General features: G+C 36.6%; 1 protein-coding gene across 7 annotated transcripts in view; it reads left to right on the forward strand.

The window, feature by feature from the left end:
* The window catches only part of REV1 (REV1 DNA directed polymerase), a 54955-nt gene that overhangs the window by 17580 nt on the left and 13913 nt on the right, over window positions 1–23462 (forward strand). For 2 of the 7 annotated variants that reach the window (XM_041418003.1, XM_041418007.1), the window contains 10 exons: window positions 4656–4805; window positions 7315–8027; window positions 9829–9936; window positions 11394–11510; window positions 16110–16242; window positions 16708–16836; window positions 17502–17656; window positions 18566–18685; window positions 20105–20325; window positions 21297–21469. In XM_041418003.1, the coding sequence (XP_041273937.1) occupies window positions 4656–4805; window positions 7315–8027; window positions 9829–9936; window positions 11394–11510; window positions 16110–16242; window positions 16708–16836; window positions 17502–17656; window positions 18566–18685; window positions 20105–20325; window positions 21297–21469 (2019 nt within the window). Of the gene's footprint in view, window positions 1–4655; window positions 4806–7314; window positions 8028–9828; window positions 9937–11393; window positions 11511–14334; window positions 14656–16109; window positions 16243–16707; window positions 16837–17501; window positions 17657–18565; window positions 18686–20104; window positions 20326–21296; window positions 21470–23462 lie in introns of those variants that run through there. The other 5 variants (XM_041418005.1, XM_041418006.1, XM_041418010.1 and 2 more) reach the window with 4 other exon arrangements.

Consider the following 23462-nt stretch of genomic DNA (forward strand, 5'->3'; position numbering starts at 1 on the left):
GATGCTGTTAGAGCTTGCTATGATTTTGACCAGATTGGAAAGATCAATTTGTGTACATTCAGTAGAGACTTGATAGAACCTGATACATCAAATCTCCTAAAATTTTTATTCTGGTGTCTTGTATTCAGATTCTGCCTTGTGGCTCTGGAAGGTTATACTGAAGAATAAGTCAGGAGAACCAAGTATGGACAGATAGATGAGTTTGAGCACAAGGAAATGGGGGAATTCACTGTCTCAACAGAACAGAGTTCATATCACAATCTGAAATAGAAGCTAATTTCACAACCACGTCTTTTTGTTTCCCTTCTTCTTGACAGTATTAAAGAACAGTAATTGATTAAATAATCCTTCTCTGTATGTGGAATACCGAATTATGTTCTCAGTAGATCAGTTGGTAAAAATTAGTGTAGTAGATGTAGAGTTTCTGATTTCATAGAATTGGAAGGAACCTTAAAGATAATCTAGTTCCAACCTCCTTGCCATGGGCTAGGTCACCTTCCACTAGACCTTGGATGAAGTTGCTCAAAGCCTCATCCATTCAGGGATGGGGCATCCACAGCTTCTCTGAGCAATCTGTTCCAGTGCCTCACGATCCTCACAGTAAAGACTTTCTTTCTTATACCTGATCAAATCCTACCCTCTGTCAGCTTCAAGCTATTCCCCCTTGTCCTGTCACTACGTAGTCTTGTAAAGAGCCTCTCTGCAGTTCTCTTGTAGGCAATATGATGGGTTTGCAATTTTTTCAGTTTGGTTAAGAATCTACCATAAAGTGTTGCTGTCACAAACTGCTGGTAAAACAGTGTTGTTAGGTCTTTGGTCTTGTCACCCAAGATTGCAGAATGAGGAAGTTGTTTGTCTGTGGAGCTTTGATTTGTTTCTCATGTGCATATATTATGATTTAGTCCTTAATTACATGATCACATGCCATCTTTTTTCACTATGGCACCTGCCACGTTCTCTGCACAGAAAAGATGGAGTTCAGGTTGCAGACTGCTAATACAGTGACATGGCTTTTCCTTTTGTCTCCTGTTCCTTACTTATTGCATGTGACTTGAATTCTTTGCTGGTAATGAAATGAATAATTAATTCCTGTCTTTTATTGGTGCTTATCACTATAGCATCTGTCTGCTTTGCAAAGATTAATGAATGTAACATAGCACCATAACAATGACTATTATTTAATTTTTTGAGAGCCAACTAAAGGACTTTGAGGTAAAACACCAGAAATGTTCATCATTTGGAATATGCCATGGAAACTATATAAGATTGTGCAGTTACTTGCACAAGGATAGTAAGGCATATGAAGAACTTCACTGCTGCATTAAAGGCTTTGCATATTCTGAACTGTGGTTTAAAGTCAGATTCCTATAAACCTGTTGTTAAATGGAAGTAGCTCTAGAATTGTGGTTTAGTTAGCATCCCATAGAGATCTTCTGTAACAGTAGTTGCAAAATCCAGTGTTGCAGAGTAATAGTGTGGTTGCTGTAGTGACAAATTATTCTTTCTGCATGCCCCTTGTTGTGTGTTTTTGCTACCTCTCCATGTTTGCAACAAATGAAGAGGATTACAGGCAGGCCTCCTTCCTAAGTCAGTATTCCTTTATTTGAAAATACATTCCTTTATTTGAAAAATACACCATTACATCATACTACCATTATGTAGCATGGAAAGGTTGTTGTGCACTGAAAGCCAAATTCAGATGATCTGAGAGCTTGACTTTCAAGTTTGACTATTCTTTTAACATTCTTTGACATTTATAATCACTTTTCAGAAACTGAGGATAACTAACATGAGGTACCAGTATGTGTGGATTCCTTATTTTGATTTTCAAATTAGGTGAATATTTTTCCTAACGAACTGTGTTAATCTAATACAAACATGAAGAAAATAGTTTAAAATAATTTTTAAAAATACCTATTCTGGTATGACACCTAGTTTTCTAATGAGGATTTCAAATGCAAAAGAGAGGAGTAGATATCATTTGCTATGACTACAGTAGCTCTTTCGACACAGTCCCCTGTTGCATTATTGAAGATAAATTGGGGAGATAGGAATTGGATAGTAGGCTGCTGGCTGAGGGATGTAAGTTCTGGCCCAACTGCCTCCATCATCACAGTGGTCAGCAGTTCAGAGTCAAACTAGCAAGTAGCCACAAGGGGCATTTCTGAAGGGTTTATACTGGGGCAGACACAGTTTATATCTTCACTAACAGCATGGACATTGGTGATACAGTGGAAAGTAGCTTCAGCAAGTTTGTGGATGATTTAGAAGGCAGCAGTTGGTGTACTATAGAGAAGGTCTGTCCTTTGGAGAGCATCAACAGACTGTAGGAATGAGATGGCAGAAACTTGATGACATTCAACAAAGCAAAATGCAGAGTTGTGAACACAAGACGGAATTAGTTCCATGCAACCAGACAGGTTAGGGATTCACTGGCAGGGACACACCCCTGTAATCCACCAGGACCCTCAAGTCTTACCCTAAAAGATAACTGTGAAGCTGCAGTTGTCCTTGTGGAGACAAAGGCTAACAGCTATGGTTGCATTAGCCAAGACCATGGTCCAGATCAAGGCAAATTATGCTTCCAATTTGTTCAGTACTTCTGAAGTTAAATCTGGAGTTGTGTGTCAGATTTTGGGCTTCTCCATAAGAGAAGGACTGACAACGGCAGTGTTCAGTTCAGAGGAGTACCACCAGTATGAGCATGTGATATATAACAAGAGACTGAGGAAGCTGGTTCAGTTCTGCTTGCAGAGGGGACTAAGATGGGGTCTAATTGTTACCTTTCCTTACCTGTATGGAGGTTACAAAGGACATGGAGCCAGATTTTTCTTCAAGATGTACAGTAAGAGGACAAGAGGCAGTAGTCACAAGTTGCAGCAAAGAAAAGTTCGACTATAAGAAAAATATTTTTCATAGTTAATAGAGAGTAAGCAGTGAAATAGGTGCCTAGAGAGGGTTGTAGAATTTCTCCCTTTGGAGATACTCAAAATTTGTGTGGACTTTTAGTCCTGGCAACCTCATCTGACTTTAAAGATAATGCTTTGATCAGTGTTTGGACTAGAGACCTCCAGAGGTCCTTTCAAAACCTTTTTTTAAAAATGATTATGAGTTCTGTGACACAGGGAAGGTAAAATGGGTAAAGATGTTGAATGGTGCATCTTAACTAGAATTCCGATTGCTGCGTGTTAATGCAGTTTGGAAAAAAACAACTGTTTGTTTATCTAGTAATGCAGCTACTCCAGTAGCTAAAACTGTGATATGGACAAATTCTTAAATAAATGTGGGTTTGTTTAATCATCTTGAAATGGTAGCAATTACTCTGAAATATTACCAAGTCGGTTCTGCACCTATGTTCACATGGCCTTTTGAGAAACAGTCAAGTCAGGCATTGTAAAAATTCAGCTGCTGCATTACCACTTTGTGTATAAAAAAGCTTTGGAAATGTCCCAGGTGTATTTTTAACTCTGTTTGGCAATGTGTAATACAAATAATGTTCCTTTATGAATTATATATATATTAATGTATCAAACAATATTTAATGGATATATTTTTGGGATTGATTTGCTATTCCATTTCCATAGAAACCTTACCAGGTATATATATATATGCTTAACTAGTTTTAATTTAGCTAATTGGGAAATGTGATCTTCTACTATATTCTCTCTAATTGCAGCCAGAAAGCTCCCAAAGGCTTTTGTTCTACTGTCCAGATCCCTTGATAGTAGTACAGATTGGAGCAAGAGAAAGCATTCAGATGCTGAAAACACTGAGCTAAATTATCTTTAAAATCTGACTCCAGTTCTGTCTTCAAAACTAAATGCTAATACTAATGTGCTTTGATATGGGAGAGGTTCCTCTGCTGGAAGAAGTCCCAGTGTCTCTGAGCCAGTGTTCATTATGAAGAATTGCATACAAAGAAGAGGTGAAGTGTAGGCTTGGAAGGATATCTCTGCTGCCAGCAACAGGTGTTGGGGTGGAGAGATTAAATCATCCTGGGGTGTATTTTTGAGACTATTTCACTGACAAATGTGTGGCTTCCCTAAGGAATTTAGCAGGTACTCAAGTATAATTGCAGTTTCAGTGGAAGATGAAAAAGAAGAGGGAGATAGACTGGAACACAGTAGGAATAACTGGAATGATTGCTGTAGATATTTATGGTAGGTCTGTTTGGAAATTATTCTTTTGTTTAGCTTGCCTCGGTGAATTTTTTACAAGAAGAGGTATTTAGCCTTGGGGAATGGAAAAAGTAGTTAATTTTTAACAGTGAACCACATCCTAGCTGACCTCTTTCACATTCTACCCTAATTTGTTCCATGATAAAGATCTCAGTCACTATTGTTCAGGTAGAATAACCTGGACCACTAAGCAAGGGTTTTCTGACTGTTTTGTTTAAATTAAATATTTGGGGTTTGTGTGTGTCAGTTGGAAAGACAAATGGATGTAGAACTACTGACCAGCACATCTTTGCAAATACCTTTTGTTGTACCAGTCGCCACATCACAAATTATTTATCAGTTCAATCCAGTTAAGGGTGAGAAAGGGGTTGTGGAAGGCACTACAAGTACAAATAAGGGGGTTCTTTTAGCATAGAAGGTTGGGATTTCTTTAAAATTTCTTAAGCAGTAACCTGGTTTTTCTTTTTTTTATTTCAGCATTAAAGCTGGGCGTCTTCTTTCGCACATTCCGTATCAGCTTTACACCAAGCAGTCAAGTGTTCAGAAAGGTCTCAACTTTAACAGCATACGCAAACCTGAAGATGCTGTGCCAGGTCCAAGCAATATAGCTAAAGATCTCAACAGGGTGTAAGTGTTTCTGATTTTGTAATGCAGATGCTCATCATTCACCCATAATGAGTTTGCATTTGTAAATAGCATTTTTAAAGCTCATTTCAGCTTTGTAACAGGCAAGCTCTGAGGTGCTGAAATTCAAAAGTAAGGTATTGTTGTGTTGCACTAAATAGTTTAATTAGTTGTTTTGCACTGGGTGATTGGAAATTTGCACAGAGTAGTCTTTATATTGCACTGAATAGCTTATGTTATATCACCCATATTGTTATCCCTTTCCCCCATCACATGGTTTTTCCCTCCCCCACCCCAGTAGCCCTGGCGGCCTCTTCCTGATGAAGAGACACTCCCCTCGCCACTCCTCACTGGTATCCCATTGGCTGTGGACCTATTCCTCTGTCCCCATTCCCCCGGGGTATAAAAGTTCCCTGCTACCAGGGAAAGCCCTGTTCTCTCCCACGGGTTTGTCCACATCGTGTATCTCTTGGAATACAGAGAGAACATTTCCCACGTGGAGAAGAGCGCTTCTCAATCTTTTACTTTTTTCTGTGAATTATTGTGTGGGCAAGGGTCTATAGCTAGCCAGACCCCAACAGCCTGGCAGAAACGACGATAATTCAAGGTATAGCTGTATAAATAGTTGAGGAAAGAACTCTGTTACCTTGACTCCAAGCCTTGTCTCTAGTCTTTGGACCAGTTTGTTTGATAATATGACCTAGGAGTCCTAGGATGTAATACATCTGTATGGAAGCAACAGACATGCATTAAAGGATTCTGATAGGTCACACTGAAAAGTGAGTCTTTATTTCAAAAATAAAAAGCTGGTGACTGCTTTTGCTAGAGGTGCCTAGGAATGAATATAAATGCATACTAGTTGTTAATCTCTTTCTTTAGCCTCTTAAAAAAGAAGGAAGTCACGGCATACATTATGTATGCTAACACCAAGGTTTAAGTCATGCTTGAGAGAGAAGATGGGTTGAAAATGAAATTACAATATGAAAAAGTATCCTAAGACCTTGAGAGGAGACTTGAAGAGAAACCACCTGTAAAACTTTTTAACTGGCAGAGGAATTGGAATTTGGAAAGAAACATTCCACCTGAACTCTTCTAGATTTTTTTTTTAATAAGAAAGTTCCTGCATATTTTGCAGAAATACATACTTGTTTTTTATAGGCAAGAATAATAACATTATAGAATTTTTGAGGTTGGAAAAGATACCTGGATGTTACCTGGTTCAACACTATTGCTCTAGCAGGGCCAAGGATACTGTGCAAGATACTATACTTTCTGATTTGTACTGGTGATCTGAGTTCTTCCACAGTCTGCTGATTTTTTTACAATCCAGTCATGCATAATGCTGAGGAGACTTCACCACATGAGTGGGATTTGTCTACACTAAGGAAAATAAAACCAGTCTCAAAAAATTAATATCTTAAGCAGTATTTCATACCATATTTTAAACAATGAGTGGTACAATCATCATCACCTTTTACTATTGCATTGTTAAAGATTTTTTAAATGAGAAGAATATTCAGACTTCCCAAAATGTCACTGTGGTCTGAAAAACATGACTTTAAAAGCCTGCCTATCCACTAAGTATGTGCCACTTAATATACCATTTTCAACCACACAACTCTTCAAAACCACTATCTTTACTGCAATTTATATTTGGATAATCTTAACCAAATTGTTTTCATGCTTAATTGAGTTTCTGGTTTCAGTAGCGTACTGAATAGGTAATTTTTCCCCACCTTTTTTTGTGTACTTAAATTGCTGGCTTTGGGAGCTGGGAGTGATGGTTGAGTTTGTTGGGTTTTTGCAGCAGATCAAGAGTGTGTAGAACTCTTGAAGACTTTGGTTTTCATTTCCAGAGTTCATTTTTTGAATGGAAGCTTTGTCTTTGTGCTAGTGTGCTCATGGCAGAATACTTTGGTTCATATGCTTAAAAGCTGAAAATTAGTTTGTTTCTGGTTTTTATCAAAGCTAGGTGATTTCTAGAGCTTGAACAGATTTTTTCATTATGAAAAAATAAAATGGATCTAACATTAACCTAAAATAATCTCCTAAAAAAATAGTTCTCTGTGTATACTTTCTTGTTTCTTTTTGTTTGTTTATAACTAGTTAAGGAGCTGTCCTTGATAAAAGGAAAGCTCCTTCTGGTGGTTTGTGTACTCCTGCAACATTCATGCTGTGTGTGGCAGTACAGTTCTGTTAACAAACAAATGATTACTGTAATTCAGTGGGAGACTCCCTGCCAGATTAAAGGCCTTGGAAATAGCTTTTCTAATGTGAGCATGGTCACTCCCATGTAAATTCCTAGTTAATATTACATGAAATCTGTAAAATCTTTGGTATGGCATTATATTTTGTGCTGTTGAGAGGATGCGGCTCAGAATTTGAGATAATTGTCTTGGGAATGTAACTGAAGTATAAATTGAGAACCGTTAAGAAGAAAAAGCTTGAAATTACATGTAAATGTGCCTTTATTTATAAAAGATATGGTATTTAATTATTATATCTGTTTCAGAAATCATATTAAAAAGTACGAAATGGAAAATGAAATCACACCCAATGGAATAAACAGCTGGAATGAGGAAGAGGAAGAAGAAAGTGTCGATTTTGGATTTACAGAGCTGGAGGAGATTCTTCCCATACGGAAACAAAACGGGATTCAATCTCATAAAGACAGCACTGCCCTTTTTAATGGACACACACACGCTTCTACCAGTGCCTTAAAGACACAGGATTGCTTGGTGCCCTCCAGCAACGGTGTTGCAGGCAGGTTGTCTCCAGGCCCTGTGCAGGAGGAGGGAAAGACTGACAAAGGCATGGTTGACTTTAGAGACTGCACAATGCAGCAGTTGCAGCAAAGCAACAAAAATACAGACTTTTCATGGAGTCCACACAGGACTATGAGTAACTCATCCTCATCTTCATTTTTGCACAGTAATGCTAAAATAAATGGTGCTCACCACTCAACTGTTCAGGGGCCTTCAAGCACAAAAAGCACTTCTGGACCTGCTCCTAGCAAGGCAGCTTCCTTACCTGTGTCCAAACCTTCAGATTGTAGTTTTATTTCTGATTTTTATTCACATTCAAGACTGCATCATATATCAACGTGGAAGTGTGAATTGACAGAGTTTGTCAACAGCCTGCAGAGAAAAAACAGCGGTGTCTTTCCAGGAAGGGAAAAAATTAAAAAATGGAAAACAGGCAGGTCTGCACTTAAAACTGACACAGGTAGATACTTGTTTAAGAAGGTTTATGTTAAGAAGATGCCTTATGTCTTCATACATTAAATGTCCAAATGAGACTACATAGTTTAGTATTGAGTATTCATGTTATAGTCAGACTATCTGGAAAAACTTGATGACTTTGATGCAGTGAACACTAATGGATGCAAGTGCTTTTGGCTTTGTTGGGTTTTTCAAACTTAAAATGTTACTTAGTGTGATGCTCTGGTCTATATTCAATTCTTCCTTGTAGAAGTAGTATTTCTGACTTTACCAAGATTCATGGATTCATAAGGGAGAAAAATACTATGTATATCTAATACACAAATCTGTAGTTGCTGTGTGAAAATCTGCAGGGGGAAAAAAGAGAAGAAAAAAATCCTTACTGTTCAGCATGAGCATTTAAAAGATGAGTAACATTTGGATGTGAGTTAAAACCTAAATTTTTTTGTTAGTTAGAGTTTTATATAGCTCTGCGTCTGTTAAAGTGGATAGTAGTGTCATAAGAGACTTTTAAGCCTGGCTTGAAGACAAATATTTAATGTAATTGCATCAAGGGCCAAAGTGAAAAAATGTAGAATTCATTAGAATCAAAGTGTTACAGATAAAATACTTTGCATCTTTAGAATCTCTTGTTTACAGTCTTTTTTAATTAAAAAGTTAGCTCTGTACCATTAAAGAGATTCTGAGTCCTGTGCTGTAAAATTATTCACTTGTAATCATATGAAAATATGCTTGAGAAATTGCTACATCAAAAAAATTGTTAGATAATAAATTTACTGATTCTGTGTTTGTGTTAGGACACCCCAGTTACCAAACGTGTTAGCTTATGAACTACTTAATGTGTATTTTTAAATCAAAATGTGGTATAAGCTAATATATTTTTATTTTCTCTTTGATTTGGCCTAGAGTATTCAAATAGTTAATGCCTGTGATTCAGTTGACAAGTAGCAGCTCCTTAACTTGATGGCTTGATTTGTAAATATGCCCATTATAAGACAGTCCTTATTTTTCAAAAGAGGTCAGAATGTAAATTATTAAAACCAAGAGGATATTTTCCTGATTATTCAGTAATTAACTCAGATGTTAAGTAGAACAGTTAACTTGATGTATTGAAGTATTTTTTCACTGTTACACTTTATGCATTGTTCCAGGTAAATTTTTTTTTGTTTGATATTGCCACTTTTGGTAGGTCAGCAGCATAGACATGCAGACTTGACCTTGCAGAAAGCATTTCTAGTGTTTCAGGCACGTACGATTTTCAGTGAGGAGTTACCTTGCTCGTCTTCGCTGAATGTTTGCATGCGCCTAAGTACAGCAGTGACAAAATCCAGTTGCATGGGACTTTCAAAACTAATTGTGGTGTGTTTCATGAATAATAATAACAGTTCATAGTGCAGCTAAACTTACATTATTATCTTTTGAAGCGGCCTTCTGATTGTCGAACAAAAAGGAGTAAAATTCTCTTCTGATTCAGTGTTAACGTAGCACAAGTAAGATCCAGTGCCAACAGCATGCATTAATCTCCTTGGATTCGGGGAACTTTATTAGGGTAAAAGGTGGTAATTATAAGAAAATAAAAACCAGAAACCCTTAAGTTAATTCATTGTTTAGGCTGTTTGTCTACTGCTTATGTTTATCTTTCTCAGCGTAAATACCTTCTTGGTGAGAGGAAACAAAAATATTTATTGTTTAGAGGTGGTAAAAACTTGATAATAGACCTTGATGTATTACCGAATAGACCTGTGAGTAGTACCCAAGTGTGTAAATTAGGGTTCAAGTTCTCTATTGGTGTATCTTCATACTAGGTAATGTGTCTGTTGCGAGCTCAGCCAAGCCACAGAGCTGTATAATGCACGTGGATATGGATTGCTTCTTTGTGTCTGTGGCTATCCGAAATAGACCAGATCTCAAAGGTCAGTATTTTAAGTCTGTGTGTTACAGTTTACTCAGTTAAGCCTTTAAAAAAAACAAACTTGCACAGTTATAAAATTAATTTGGTGTATTAGTCTTTTTTCTTGCATCTTCAGTAGTTAGGCCATGCAACTTTCATATTCCTGTTTATTTTCTCACAATCCAAAACCAAGTGAAGAGAGAACTGGAATTCTCCTTGCTATTTCCTTTCAGTATCTAAAAGTAAGAAGACAGAAGTTAAATCTGTAGTAACTATTCTCTGTGACATGGTACATAAACTTACTCAGATTTTAATCTACCATATTAAAAATTGGAAATCAGATTTCAGTTATACTAGAAGTGGGGTATGGGCACTGTCTATTAAAAGAAAAAGAGATAAATTAAAGAAAATGGGATAGCCTAATATTCTTCCTGAAGTACTTTAAGCAGCTTTGTTTAGCTAGAAAAGTGGAAAGGTCAAGGCTGAGAATTAATTGTCTCTACCTGATCCATATTTTTCAAGAGAGTTCTGCTTCTCCTTTCCTTTCCTCTCTAAGCTATTACACATGAGATATTAGACCTGGAGGATTCAGGAATAATTCAGTTGGCATTTAGAAGTCTGAGTTGTGTGATCATCCTTAAGACACAGGAGAGTTAGTGGAGCACCTTAGCAAACTTTGGTGGGTTTGTTTTCTACAACTGTACCACCATTCAGCAGTGGAGATCTTAGTTCTGTGCAGACACTGAACTTCAGGGGTGCACAAGTTTGAAGACCTGTTGGTGACCATCTCACATTCCCAGCTATCACAGACCTTGGGAAAAGAGTAAGATGCATATGTGGTTTCATTGCTCTCTTCTGTCCAAAGACAGGAGCAGCTGTATCAAAGATTCTTCTGCTATGTTTGGTTCTTTAAAACTTGATTTCCTGCCAAGTTTCAAATTCCATTACTGGAACATAAAGAATGTAGGACTTTTCTGCAAATGCTTTTTCTGTTCCACAGAAGTTTGCCAGACTTTTCAGTGCATAAATTAGCTTGCTTTGGAAACACCATGGAAGTGTTGATATTGCAGAAAAGTCAAAAGTTTACTAAAAATTTTGGTTTGCACAGTTAAATTAAGTGGAACTAAGTGTTTTGGTATGTGTATATTTTTCTGATTTACTGAAGCTAATAAACATGTTAAAGTATTTAAAATCAGTCCATTGCTTGCTGTATCTTAAACTAATGAACGATTAGGTTACTGGTGACATTTCACAGCTTCCATTTATATTTTTTATTAAAGACAATCTAGTATTAGCTGTATTCTCACTTGAGAAAAGCTTTTCTTCTTTAATGTAACGCAGTTAAGACACATTCATTGCTTGAAAGAAATAATATAAAGTAAACTAAAAATCCTTATGATCTTACCCTAATTGTGCTTTTATTAAAATGTAAGCTATTATAGGTGTTGACCTATAAGTATATGCATTTTTTCTCCACAGGAAAGCCAGTAGCTGTTACTAGTAACAGAGGTACAGGGAAGGCACTGCTGCGCCCTGGTGCAAACCCCCAGCTTGAACAGCAATATTACCAGAAAAAGCTATTGAATGGCAAAGCAGGTACAGATAAGTCTGTATGTATGTATGTTTTTAACTGTTGTTATGGAAGACTTTTTCTTTAAAATTATTCAGAAAGTGTACCGTGGATAAATTTCTTTCTTTCATGTGGGAGATTTCAGAAAATAAATACTTTTGGACAGCACAGTGCTCAGTAATAGCAGGACACTGTGGCTGCTTCTTAATTAGCATTGCTCAGTATGGGTAAATTATTTTAGAGTAATTTTAGGTTTTACTCACTTTCTTGAGGTTGAGTGTAAGATATAATGTTAGTAGTTATTTAAAATCAAAAACAACAAGGTTGTCCAGGATCACTTTTTTCTCAGGAAGTCATGTATAGCATATTATGCAAAATAAGTTTTCGAAGTCTACTACAGAGGTTTTTTTTCTGTAAAAGTAGTAACAATAGCACATGGCCAGTGAGAAACTGATTGTTTGAAGCTGGCTTTTTGAGTTGCATCTGTAGAATATCTCTATATAGTGAGTAATTTGGGTGGTCCATAGAGTATTTTAGGTCTCTAGAAAGTGTGCAATTTTCATGGATTCTGTTCATTCAATATTTTGTTTTTTGAAAACCAGGTTGTCTGTTGTAGTTTGAGAATACCATACTCGCCTGCAATAATTTAGAAATGTGTTATTTTCTGTGTCCTCAAGTAGTAGTGTACTAATATAAACCAAAGTTTTATTAATAGGTTTTATTGTACTGCCTGAACTTTATTTTTGCTAAACATTGGCAACTTAAGCAGCCAGTAACAGTCTTATTTAATCATCTAGAAGCATAGTTCTTGCCACAAAGTTGTTAAAAAGTGCATATACAAGGGGTAGTTGCTATTTAAGTTTAGTTTAGACTTGGAAGTTGAGTTTCTCCTTTGCCCCGTATATATGCAGTTTTTACCAAATTCGTGGTTCTAAGTACTGTTGTTATAAAGTTTACACCTCAGTGTTTTATTTTGGTGAGACAAGATAAGGCAGATTGTTCTTCCATGTTTGTTTATGAAACATTAGGACTTTGGAAATTGGCAGGTTGTTGGGGGTTTTTGAAGACATTTATAGAACCAAGGTATTACTGGAACTGATGCTATTTCATTTGTCTTTTTTGCTGTAGTTTAAGAAGACTTCAAAACTGAGGTAGAATATATGTTTGTGGAACGCATAAGGTTTTAAGGACTTTTCACTATGCTCCAGACAGAGATAGCTGTGGTCTTTATGGAGGTGGATTTTCTGTAGTAGAGCTTGTGTATGAAGTATTTATTGGTAGTTCAGTTTATACAGTGACTTGTTAACTTTTATTAGGGCCTTGAACTGGATAAGGATGTGATTGTACAACTGAGTGGTTTGGAGTTAGATGGTTGAATTACAGTTTAGCTGATACCTAGCATGTTCTTTTGATTCACAAATTCAGTAATATCTCTTGTGCTGTATTGATTGCTTAAGTGTACAGCAGCTTTCAACCTTATTGTATAACAAGCTCAGTTTCTTACTGTGGCAGCTTTTTTCTGGATATCACACATTCATTTCTTTAACTTCAGCATCCAGTCTCAACTGGCTTGCATGCAGGCAGGCAGCTAGCTCTTTCTTTCTTGACACTTAGGCTGATTGTGCAGCCTATTGTTTTGGTGAAAGGATGTTTTCCAAACACTCTTTTTATAGTCTCTGTTTCATTAGCTGCAGTTCATAATATTTTTGAATCTCTGTTTATTTTATCCCCATGTGCAATCATTTTGCCAATTAAAAAAACCTCAAACCTGTTGTTTCTGCTTGCTTTTTCTCAGGATTTGTCTTCCTTTTGGGGTAATGAAATTATAGTTAGTTATGGTCTTAGATGTAAAGGTAGAATTGCTGATTAGGCTTCTCAGACATCACAGTATCTTAGAAAGTGACACACTTCACAGCATGTGTTTAATTGTGCCAGAGGGAAATACAGTGCAGTAGACACAAGCATTACATGCAGAAATGCTTTTACAAAAATGTCAAAAATACGGAATAGTACATTAGGCTGTTAAAACAGACACAATGGGGACATGTTATATAAGTGAAATAGAAAGGTAGTTGGCAGGAGATTAGAACATGATCATATTTTTACATCCATGCTTCAACATGGAACCCACTTCAGTTTTTGGTGCTTCATACTTTCCAGGCTGTTCTCTGATATTGCCTTCTCCAGATCTTGCTTATTTGAAAAAAAGTTCTAAATTACAAACCAACCAAAACCATGGAAACAGAGCACCTCACCCCCTCAAAAAGAACCCCAACAAAAATACAACAAAAAAAAAACCACCCCAAACATAAACCCCTAAACGCTTGTGAATCACTTTTGACCAAATACTGAATTCTGCTGCTTCATTTACTTCTTTTTTTTTTTTTATTACTTCTTTAGTGATACTGGTTCCTGACTTTGATCTGCATTGCTAGGCAAAATCTAGTGTCAACAAAATCTTCAGTCTTTTATTAAATACTTTCTTTTTCTTGTATTAATTCATCTAAAAATGCATAACACTTAAATTTAAAAACTTGATACTATTCTCACCCTAAATCCCCAAGTTGGAGATAGGCTTTCTAGATAGTAGAAATTACTTCTCTGCATACATGCCATCTTTAACATTCATGTTCTAAAGATAAAAGATTAACATATGTTAATCAGGATTCATAGTTTGGGGTCTCTTCCATGGCCAGGATGCCCAAGATGTGAATGTTTTCTAGGCTTCCTTTCCCTCAACCCTGGAATCTCCCTTTTCATTCTAAAGAGCAGCAGATTTTAACCATCATATTAGTCACAGATTTATTCTCAGCGATTTCTTTTTCACAGACTTGGGTCCTGGCCTCTGATTTCTCCATCCGTTGCTCCACATTCACCATGTGCCTGTCTAGTTTCCCAGCTTTTGATGAGAGGTTCTCTACCTTGCCTTCCATTGAGGACAATGTGTTCTGCATTGCCCTGAATTTCACATGAAGTGACTCCATCAGCTCATGGGGGGATCTGCTCTGCTGCGATGTGGAAAAAGCCGACGATTCCAGTGAAGATAGACAAGATGACAGCATCATCTCAGGCCAGGGCACAGGAAGGCATGGACTAAAGAAGTTGTTCTTGTCATTCTTATCTTTATTTGGGGCATAATTTTGCTCTAATTTTCAATTGCAGACATCTTAGGTAACTTATTGAGCTCATCATAAACTAAAATATTTAAGAAATTAAAAAGTGCACAAATGTAGCAGAAATTCTGAATAAAAGCAGTTTTCCACATGAGTTAGGCTCTACCCCTGGTATCTCCACTCACTCATTACACCACCTTCTCTGGTTTGATAGCTACTGATATGTGCACACAGCACCAGGTTTCCTTTCAGTCAGATTGTTGGTGTGTAAGTTGTTAGTACTGTGGAATATAATTAGGCATTGTGGCACTCTGTATTCATTGTGGGACTGTAATAAACTCCCATTTATTATATTAAAAAAGGTGTATGGTATTAAATAGACTACAGTAATGAAAAATAACTGCGTAGTGAGTGGATTTCATTTTAAATAAATAGAAGCATTTTATCTACATGATACCTTGTTTTGATTCTGATGGGAGTTTGGACAGGCATAGTAGTTCTTGCATCTAGTGATTTTTTCAAGCTGATTCATATTTAGAGTCTAGCACGTATTTCAAGGTTTACATAATGTGAAAACCCAAATAGAACTAGAAATCTTGTCCTTGTTTCCATTATTCAGTCATGGAATTCTGTTTAGTACCTAGTACCCAGTAGGCCTGGAGGTTGCTTTACAATTTATGTAAGAATATGTAGTGAAGTTGTATAGAATTAGGGAAGGTCTGTCTCTTTTTAAGTCTGAGGTTGCAGTACTTATAATAATATCATTGTGATCCAAGATAATTTTGTGGTGATATTTGAAAGAAATGGACACATCCTAATAAGAGAATTATTCATAAGTAAAAGCAGAAGTTATTTCAGTTAATATCCCCGTAAGAGTGTTAAAGAAAGTAGAAATTTGTTGCTAGTGTTTTTTATTTCAACTAATTGTCATTCTGGTTTTCACTTCTTAAAAATCACTTTGTGGCATCTAGACTATCAGAAAAATGGTTTCAAGTATAATATGAAGTGGATTTGTATTCTATATGAAATTTCAGTGTTTTGATATCAGGGGTGCATTTTGTAGAAAGGAACATAGCTAAGTGTCTTCTTGTTTAGTTGAGCAGTTGTTAAATAATTTTTAGTGTCTTGTATTTGTTGGCAGGATGTGATTCTAACAGTTAGCCACGTGTGTTTGATAATTTTTATAGTCAGTGAAGCTAAGATCATTCTTATTTTACAGTATGGTGTATGTAGTCACCAGTGAGCCGCTGTCTTGTAATTTTGGGGGAAACACCATTTTTCTACGAATATTGTTCTCAGTAGTATGTACAGACCTGTCCAGAGAGACATTACTGGAGAAGGGGTCTGGGGTTTTTTCTGGACCACAATATGAATCAATATTATTAAGAACGTCTTTGTCAAAAGATAAAAGTATGGAAATTGTATAATATAAAATCCATAATTTTTATTTAATTGACATTCATTCTGTTGAACTCTTAGGAAGAGTAATGTAGACAAATTTTGTTTTTTAAGCAGAAATTAGAGTACCTGATCAGTTGGACTCATCTGTCTGGGAGCATACAGATTCCACACATGTGAACGGAGCTGACTTCAATCTCACTGTTCTGTCCATGGCTGAAATAGCTTCTTGCAGTTATGAAGCCAGGTAGGTAAAAGTTACCCAGTAGTTTGCTTGAAAATCTCATACAGATAGGCATAAGATGTCCAAAAATAGTGGTTATTAGTGTCTAAATTTATCAAGAGAAAGTTTCTGTTCAAAAGTTGCAGTTATATAGGTTGTTAAAATTTAACAGAAGCTCCTCCCTGTGGATGCTGCTGCTTGGTAGATGCTGCTTAGTAGCTCTCAACCCAACCTATGTATAAGTTGAAATAAAGCCTGTGAAAAAAAACCTGATGCCTTTCTCATGTTCCATGGCTTAATAATACACAGCTAATTCAAATACTCCAGTTACAGGTTTTTTTAACCTATTAAATCATCTACCTGTTGACTGAATTCCTATTCCCATTTTTGTAGGAAAAGACAAATAATTAAATTGAAAGTACTCCCTGATGATTTGTGGAAAAGTTTGCACTGTGCTTACTTGGGGTTTATTTTATTATTTAATTTTAGACAAGTTGGCATAAAGAATGGAATGTTTTTTGGCCAAGCAAAAAAGTTGTGTCCAAATCTTCAAGCAGTTTCATATGATTTTGATGCATACAAAGAAGTTGCACGGACAGTATATGAAATACTAGCAAGGTAATGTGCTGTTTGTTTGCATGATCTTCATGGTGAGGTTGTCAAGTATATTTTCTTTGCCACTACTGAATGCTATTATTCATTTTGTATTTTCATCTCCCACTCTTCAGCTTCAGTGAAGCTATTCCTGTTTGAGGTCTTCCTTTGTAGTATTTTTGTTACTTTGAGCACCGTGCTTCTGAGCATTCTTTTATCCTGAAGCCAAATGCTGTAAACAATCAACATCTGACTTCCAAATGAGTTACTGTTAATTTTTTTTACTGATTCGCATGGTGAGAAGCAGATCCCTTAGAAGGGAAATCCTTCCAAGAGGTGTTTTTTGAGTAATTTAAGAGTGGGTTATTAGAGTAACATCTATTAGAAACTACTTTCTGGTTTGAAATTCACTTGAAATAAAACTGGAAATCTGTTATTGTCAATGAAACAAAAATATTCAGCTCCCTTTCCAGCTGTTCCTTTAAAACCAAGATGCATGTTGAAATTGGTCTTACATTAGTAATATTACTGTAATTTGCTGTTCTACCATTTTTGATATCTGAGTGATGTGTGATACAAAATAGGCAGGGAAATGCCACCACAAAAGGAAGACTTTATTTGCTACATATTTGTCTTAACAGATGGTGAGCTGTTGCTGGTGTTTCACCTCCTTTACTTTGTGTTGATAGCTATACTCACAACATCGAAGCAGTCAGTTGTGATGAAGCACTAGTAGATATCACTGACATCCTTACAGAGACCAGACTGACTCCTGATGAATTTGCAAACGCTATCCGCACTGAAATCAAAGACCAAACTAAATGCACAGCTTCTGTTGGGATGGGTAAGTAACTGCATTTATGTTTGCAAGCAGTGACTGCTTTTGTCAATGTATCAAAGCTATGTAAGTTTGCTAAAACTCATGTTTGTGGAATGTGTTGCCATATACATTAAATTAGTGTGAATAAAAATGCAAGGAAATTTTCATAACTGGAAAGTTGTAAGCAAAAATGTGTAAAATTTCCATAATAGAGATCACAGAATATTCTGAATTGGAAGGCACCAGCAAGGATCATCAAGTCCAACTCTTAAGTCAATGTTCTGTCCAGCTATCACTTCTTCTTTGTCTGGACACTATGCTAAAATTCCATTCTTGCATTCATTTTTATGAAGTACTTCCAGTAAAATGTTTATAGTAAATAGAAGAAGCAGCACAGATTGTGTTCCTTAATGGAGATAGCAGTAAGAGTTTACAGCATGACATGATTTTGCGTAGTTCTTAGAAGGTATTGAGGGCAAAGATTTCCGATTTGTAGTAGATCTTGTATATTAAATCACACATCTGAAAATACTTCCTTGGTTTGTTTCTTCTCAGCTCATTTTTTTCTCCTTTCTTTTTGTTCCTAATTAATATTAGAGTTGAGTATCTGTACCTACCTGTACTGAGTGTATGTGTGTGAAATCCACTTGTGAGACAAGCTGAAATTCGTGACTCCAAAGAGAATTCTTCCCTTATTAACTTTGCAATTGCAGTTAGCACTGCAGTGTCACTGCTGTTATAGCAAATAAGTGCTGGCTGCTAATTTGAAGGTAGACACTGCAAATATATATGCATAGATTTCATTAAATTCTTGGTAAAAGTTAAAGAATTTGACTGTGCTTTCTGCATTTTTCCTGGAGTGTTGCACTGTGGCATTCTGCCTGAGGATCAACAGAAGTTACCACACACATACTTTAATTTGTTGTTTTTCAGGTTCCAATATTCTGCTGGCCAGAATGGCAACTCGTAAAGCAAAACCAGATGGACAGTATCACTTAAAACCTGAAGAAGTGGATGATTTTATCAGAGGGCAACTTGTTACCAGTCTTCCAGGTATTCCTGTCTTTTAGAGGGCATTTTGCTTCCTGATATTAAACCAGTTTCAGCTACAAATTTGCTTTCTAGATCAAACAGGATTAGCTGCTATTCCATGTTTATGATCCAAAATGTGATAGATAGTAAAGGCATATCGCATCCACCTGTATTGAAAACAGGCTTTATTATATTTTTTTATTGTTTCAGGAGAATACTTTAAAGGTTTGTAACATAAAGCATTTCCTGGCATGTAACTCTATATTGTTTCATAGTACACAGAGACAGTGTACTGTGACACAGGCATGGTACAAGAAGTGCTGAGTAAACACTCATTTATGCTTTCAGTGGTCAGCTGATCTCAGCCTGCATGTATACACATATATTTAGTGTTAGATATAAAAAATAATATCTTTATCTTTTGAAGATTAAAAAAGGAGGGAGGGGCATTAAAAACAGGAAGTATCTAAAAAATAGACACTGAAATAGAAGAGTGGTAGAAATAGCATCCATAGACAGGTGCAGGTTTGCCAGAGATTCTCATTATGTAACAGTGGCCAAACACTATTTACAGCACAGTTGTTCTATAAGTTCCCTTTGGCATAACTTACAGGAAATATTTTTCCTCCAGAATATTACTCATATAGTAGTGTGCTTTGACTTTAACGTTTTAAAGTTTTCAGAATTAGTTTGCATGTTCATAGTAGAAGCATCTTAGTGTTTGTGTTAATAATACCCCCTTGACAGAGAAACAGATTATCAAGAATAGAATCTAATTACCTAAGATTTCCAATTTTTGCTGACTTGGGTAGTGTGAACTCATAGGATTAATATTTTCTGGAGGTAACAGGCCACCTCTCCAAAACCCAGAAATATACTTCAGTTTATCACACTTACATATGTGCCGTTGCCATGGATACCTACAATTTCCAGTGCTTGGTAATTCAAAGCACAAGTGATACAGGTATGCTATCACTTCTACCTGAAATATTATTTCTCTACCTAGGAAGCAGTGCCACAATGGTCAAAATATTTGTTAGTTTTCGTTTGGATTAGATCACTTGTACATGAGGGGAAAACGTGTTACCTGTTGGACACTCATTTTGGACTGAGTTGTTGGGGGGATTCAGATCTATATAATCTGTAACTGGCAGACAATTTTCCAAGCAGGATTCATTCATGTTTTACCCAAAAATAAACAAACATGCTGTAGTGTGACATCTTAAACTAAATATGTGAAACAGATTAAAGATACACTGCTGATAACAGCAAAAGTTTCTGTTCAAAGCATGTTTTATGGAGCAGAATTTATTTTATATATATTTATTTGCTAATTTGATGTGACTTAATATACGTTTAAAAATAAAATTTTTTATGTAATCAGAACCTAACTGGCTTTGAATTGTATAAGATTAACAGAACTAATTGCTTTGTTGTTAGGAGTTGGCAGGACAATGGAATCTAAGCTGGCTTCTTTGGGAATTAAAACCTGTGGAGATCTGCAGTGTGCTTCAATGTCAAAACTACAAAAAGAATTTGGTCCAAAAACAGGACAAATGCTCTACAGATTTTGTCGTGGTTTGGATGACCGACCTGTTCGTACAGAAAAAGAAAGAAAATCTGTTTCAGCAGAAATCAACTATGGAATAAGGTTTACACAGGTAAATTAAACTTGCTTCTTTTTTCCAGTGACTTCTTTCAGCTGTAGAAGAATCTTCTCATATTCTGATTATTTTCACTTACACTTTGATCTGTTAGAGCACCATCTTAGCCACGAAATAGAAATGAGGAAAATGAAGAAGTAGGAGACCAAACGATAAAATGGGAGGAGAGACTGCAAAAGTATTGGACTGAAAAGAAGCTTGCACAAAATTAGCTGGCTATTCTGCATTCGTTATACAAGTCTGGTACAGAAAAAGAGAACTGCAGTAGGTTTGTCAGCACCTAGCATTCTCTTTCATTTAAATGCTGATTATTCAAAGATGCCAGTGCCTGAAACTATCACCAGCTGCTCCCATACAACATTTTGATTAGATTTTTTTTGCAATTACTTTTTGTCTGGGGGGGAATGTTATTAACAAAATTGTATTTTAGAAGTAACTCAGCACTTTTTTGAGATATTGGGTATTTATAGAAATGATAGGGGAAAAAAAGGAGTTTGAAGAGACCTGACAGTGTTCTGTAGTCCAGACCTTTGCTCAGAGCAGGGGAAGCTAATAAATCAGACCAGTTGCTCAGCACTTTATCCAGTCCGGCATCAGAAATCTCCAAGAACGAAGACTGCAAACTTCCCTGAGCAACATGTTCTATTGCTTGACTTTCCTCATGGTGAAAAAGATTTTAAGTCCTATGCTCTTCATCTTCTAGGTTTGTGCTTAGACTTGCAATTCTGTGTTGGGGTTTCTAAATACATTTTTAAAAGACTTCTTTCAACATTAGGACAGGAATGTACCATTTCACCTAAATTAAGTGACCTACAGTGAAAACAAGCCACTTGAAATTAAATGAGACAATTGCTTGTGAGTCAGCTTGCAGTCTTTTCAGTTTGTGCAATCTGGATTGTATTAATCCTTATTTACTTTCAGTATATGAAAAGTAGTAATTATCTAAACATGTTGTTTTTCCCCTTCAGCCTAAGGAAGCAGAAGCTTTCCTTCTGAGCCTCTCAGAAGAAATCCAGCGTAGACTTGAAGCTGCTGGTATGAAGGGTAAACGATTGACCCTTAAAATTATGGTCAGAAAGGCTGGAGCACCAGTAGAGCCTGCAAAGTATGGAGGTCATGGAATCTGTGATAATATTGCCAGGTGAGTACTAGGCATGAACACACTTCTGCAGGGTCTAAAATTTATAGGAAGACACGACAGAAATTTCAAAGTGCCTGGTACTTCTTGGTCTACGTATAAAACTTGCACCAAAATAAGTAGAGTATTATTATCAGAACTCCTCTGTGTTTGGGTTGTACATTCGTGGTGGTTATCAGTAATACATATATGCTTATGTATTGTTGGTGTATCTTTCTCCAGCTTGCTCAGTATTGGAGATGAGGGTTTTCTTAGAGTGTTTGTTTGAAGGAGACATATTTGTGTCCAGCGCTGTGAAATACATGCAGCAGCATTGATTTCTTCCAGTAACCAGCCTCCTATTTGTGACTCCAATTCTTTGTTCCTTATTGATAAACTGGATGATGTTGACTAAATATTTTTTAATCTGAATATTCTTTATGTCCTTGCATACTAAAAACACAGGGATATAATCTAGGCATAGAATATCATATGCTGTTTCGTACAAGATTGTCATGGAACCTACATGCGCATACATTCTTCAGGCATACTCTTCTTTATCAAAGCAGTTGCTCTTCAGTACAGGATTCTCCTGGCTTTTGAGAGACGATAGGTCTTTCTACTTTTCCTTCCATCTCAGGTGGTTGTAACAGACTAATCCCTCCTGAACTGGGGGGTCATTTGGTGGGTGTTGCTGGTAACAGAAGAGGTGGTGGAGTTCACAGATCACAGAATACGCTGAGTTGGAAGGAACCCGCAGGGATCATCAAGTCCAGGTGCTGGCCCTGCATAGCACTATCCACATGGCCAGGAATTCTTTCAGTGGGCTAGAGTTCAGTAGTAAGACTTGCATGCTTGTGATCTTGTTACATAGAATTCAGCTGTAATAAAAGCAGAAACTACAAAATTCATGTTTCGCAGTAAGAAGCTCGTCACTTTCTAGAATTGGTATGTATACCAAGAAGAAAATCCCTCAGGCTATACTTTTGTCTTCTGGCTATCCTGAATTGTTTGACCTGAAGATTTATTCTTAACAGCCTAAGAACATATCTTAGTACTGAGTGTGCATTGAGATAGAGCTTTATTCCTCCCATATTTTAACTCTTGTCAGCATGCTTTTTCGTGAACATGTCGGTGCTTTGGAACCCTTTTCTGTGGTCAAGCATACTAATGTACTCCTGCCCTGAAATTTCCCTAATTCATGAAGTCTTCAGTAAGGTCAGGGGGCACCCAAGAATAGAAAATTGTTCACACATTGCTAAAGCTGTCCAGATGCTAGGATTTTGTTTGGTGGTGTCTCTGTTTCTGCTTCTGGCTTTCCAGTGACCTTGTCAACCCCAGTCAATCCAGGTTATGCTGTACGTGGTGTATTTCTGTCTTTGTTAGAGCATTTCTGTTCAGCCCAGTAAAAAGCTTTTTAGCAGTGGAAGGGTAAACTCCAAAAGCTGAATCCAAGTAAATGGATGAGAATCTCAGTGTGGTGTTCCCCCAAGTGACCAGTTTCTCCAGTTTTGGATTTTGTCTGTAGCTATAGCTCACGACTCATTTCTTGCTCCTTTACCCCACAGTTGAAAGGTTTGCTATGCTTTCTTATCCTACAGGTCAAGATCCCCTGGGATGATAACCATAGTACTACAAAGGATTCAGACTTGCAGACACACTTAAAATCAAACTCAACTTTTGAGATTAAATGGTATTTTTACTGCATTTCTGAAACCTAGTCATGATAGTTCAGCACAGACCTTTTTAAAATATTTTTCTGAAATGTTGTGTACACCTTTAGTGATGTTGATCTCCTTTTTCTTAAGAGTACTAACATGTCAAGCTTAGGGAGATCTTTATATTGTTTACAGTCTGAGGGTTTTTTGTTTTCATATTGACAGAACTAGACCTTTCCAAAGAGTGCTTGGCTGTTCATGATAGTTTGTGACAGATTCAAAAGCAGAGTAACACCATCAAAGTGTTTAATAAGTTGTCAGGATGGCACCCTGTAAAAACACCAAACTTCATTTTCTTG

This window comes from Onychostruthus taczanowskii, unplaced genomic scaffold (genome assembly GCF_017590055.1).
Source record: "Onychostruthus taczanowskii isolate IOZ18803 unplaced genomic scaffold, ASM1759005v1 scaffold58, whole genome shotgun sequence".
Lineage (NCBI taxonomy): Eukaryota > Metazoa > Chordata > Aves > Passeriformes > Passeridae > Onychostruthus > Onychostruthus taczanowskii.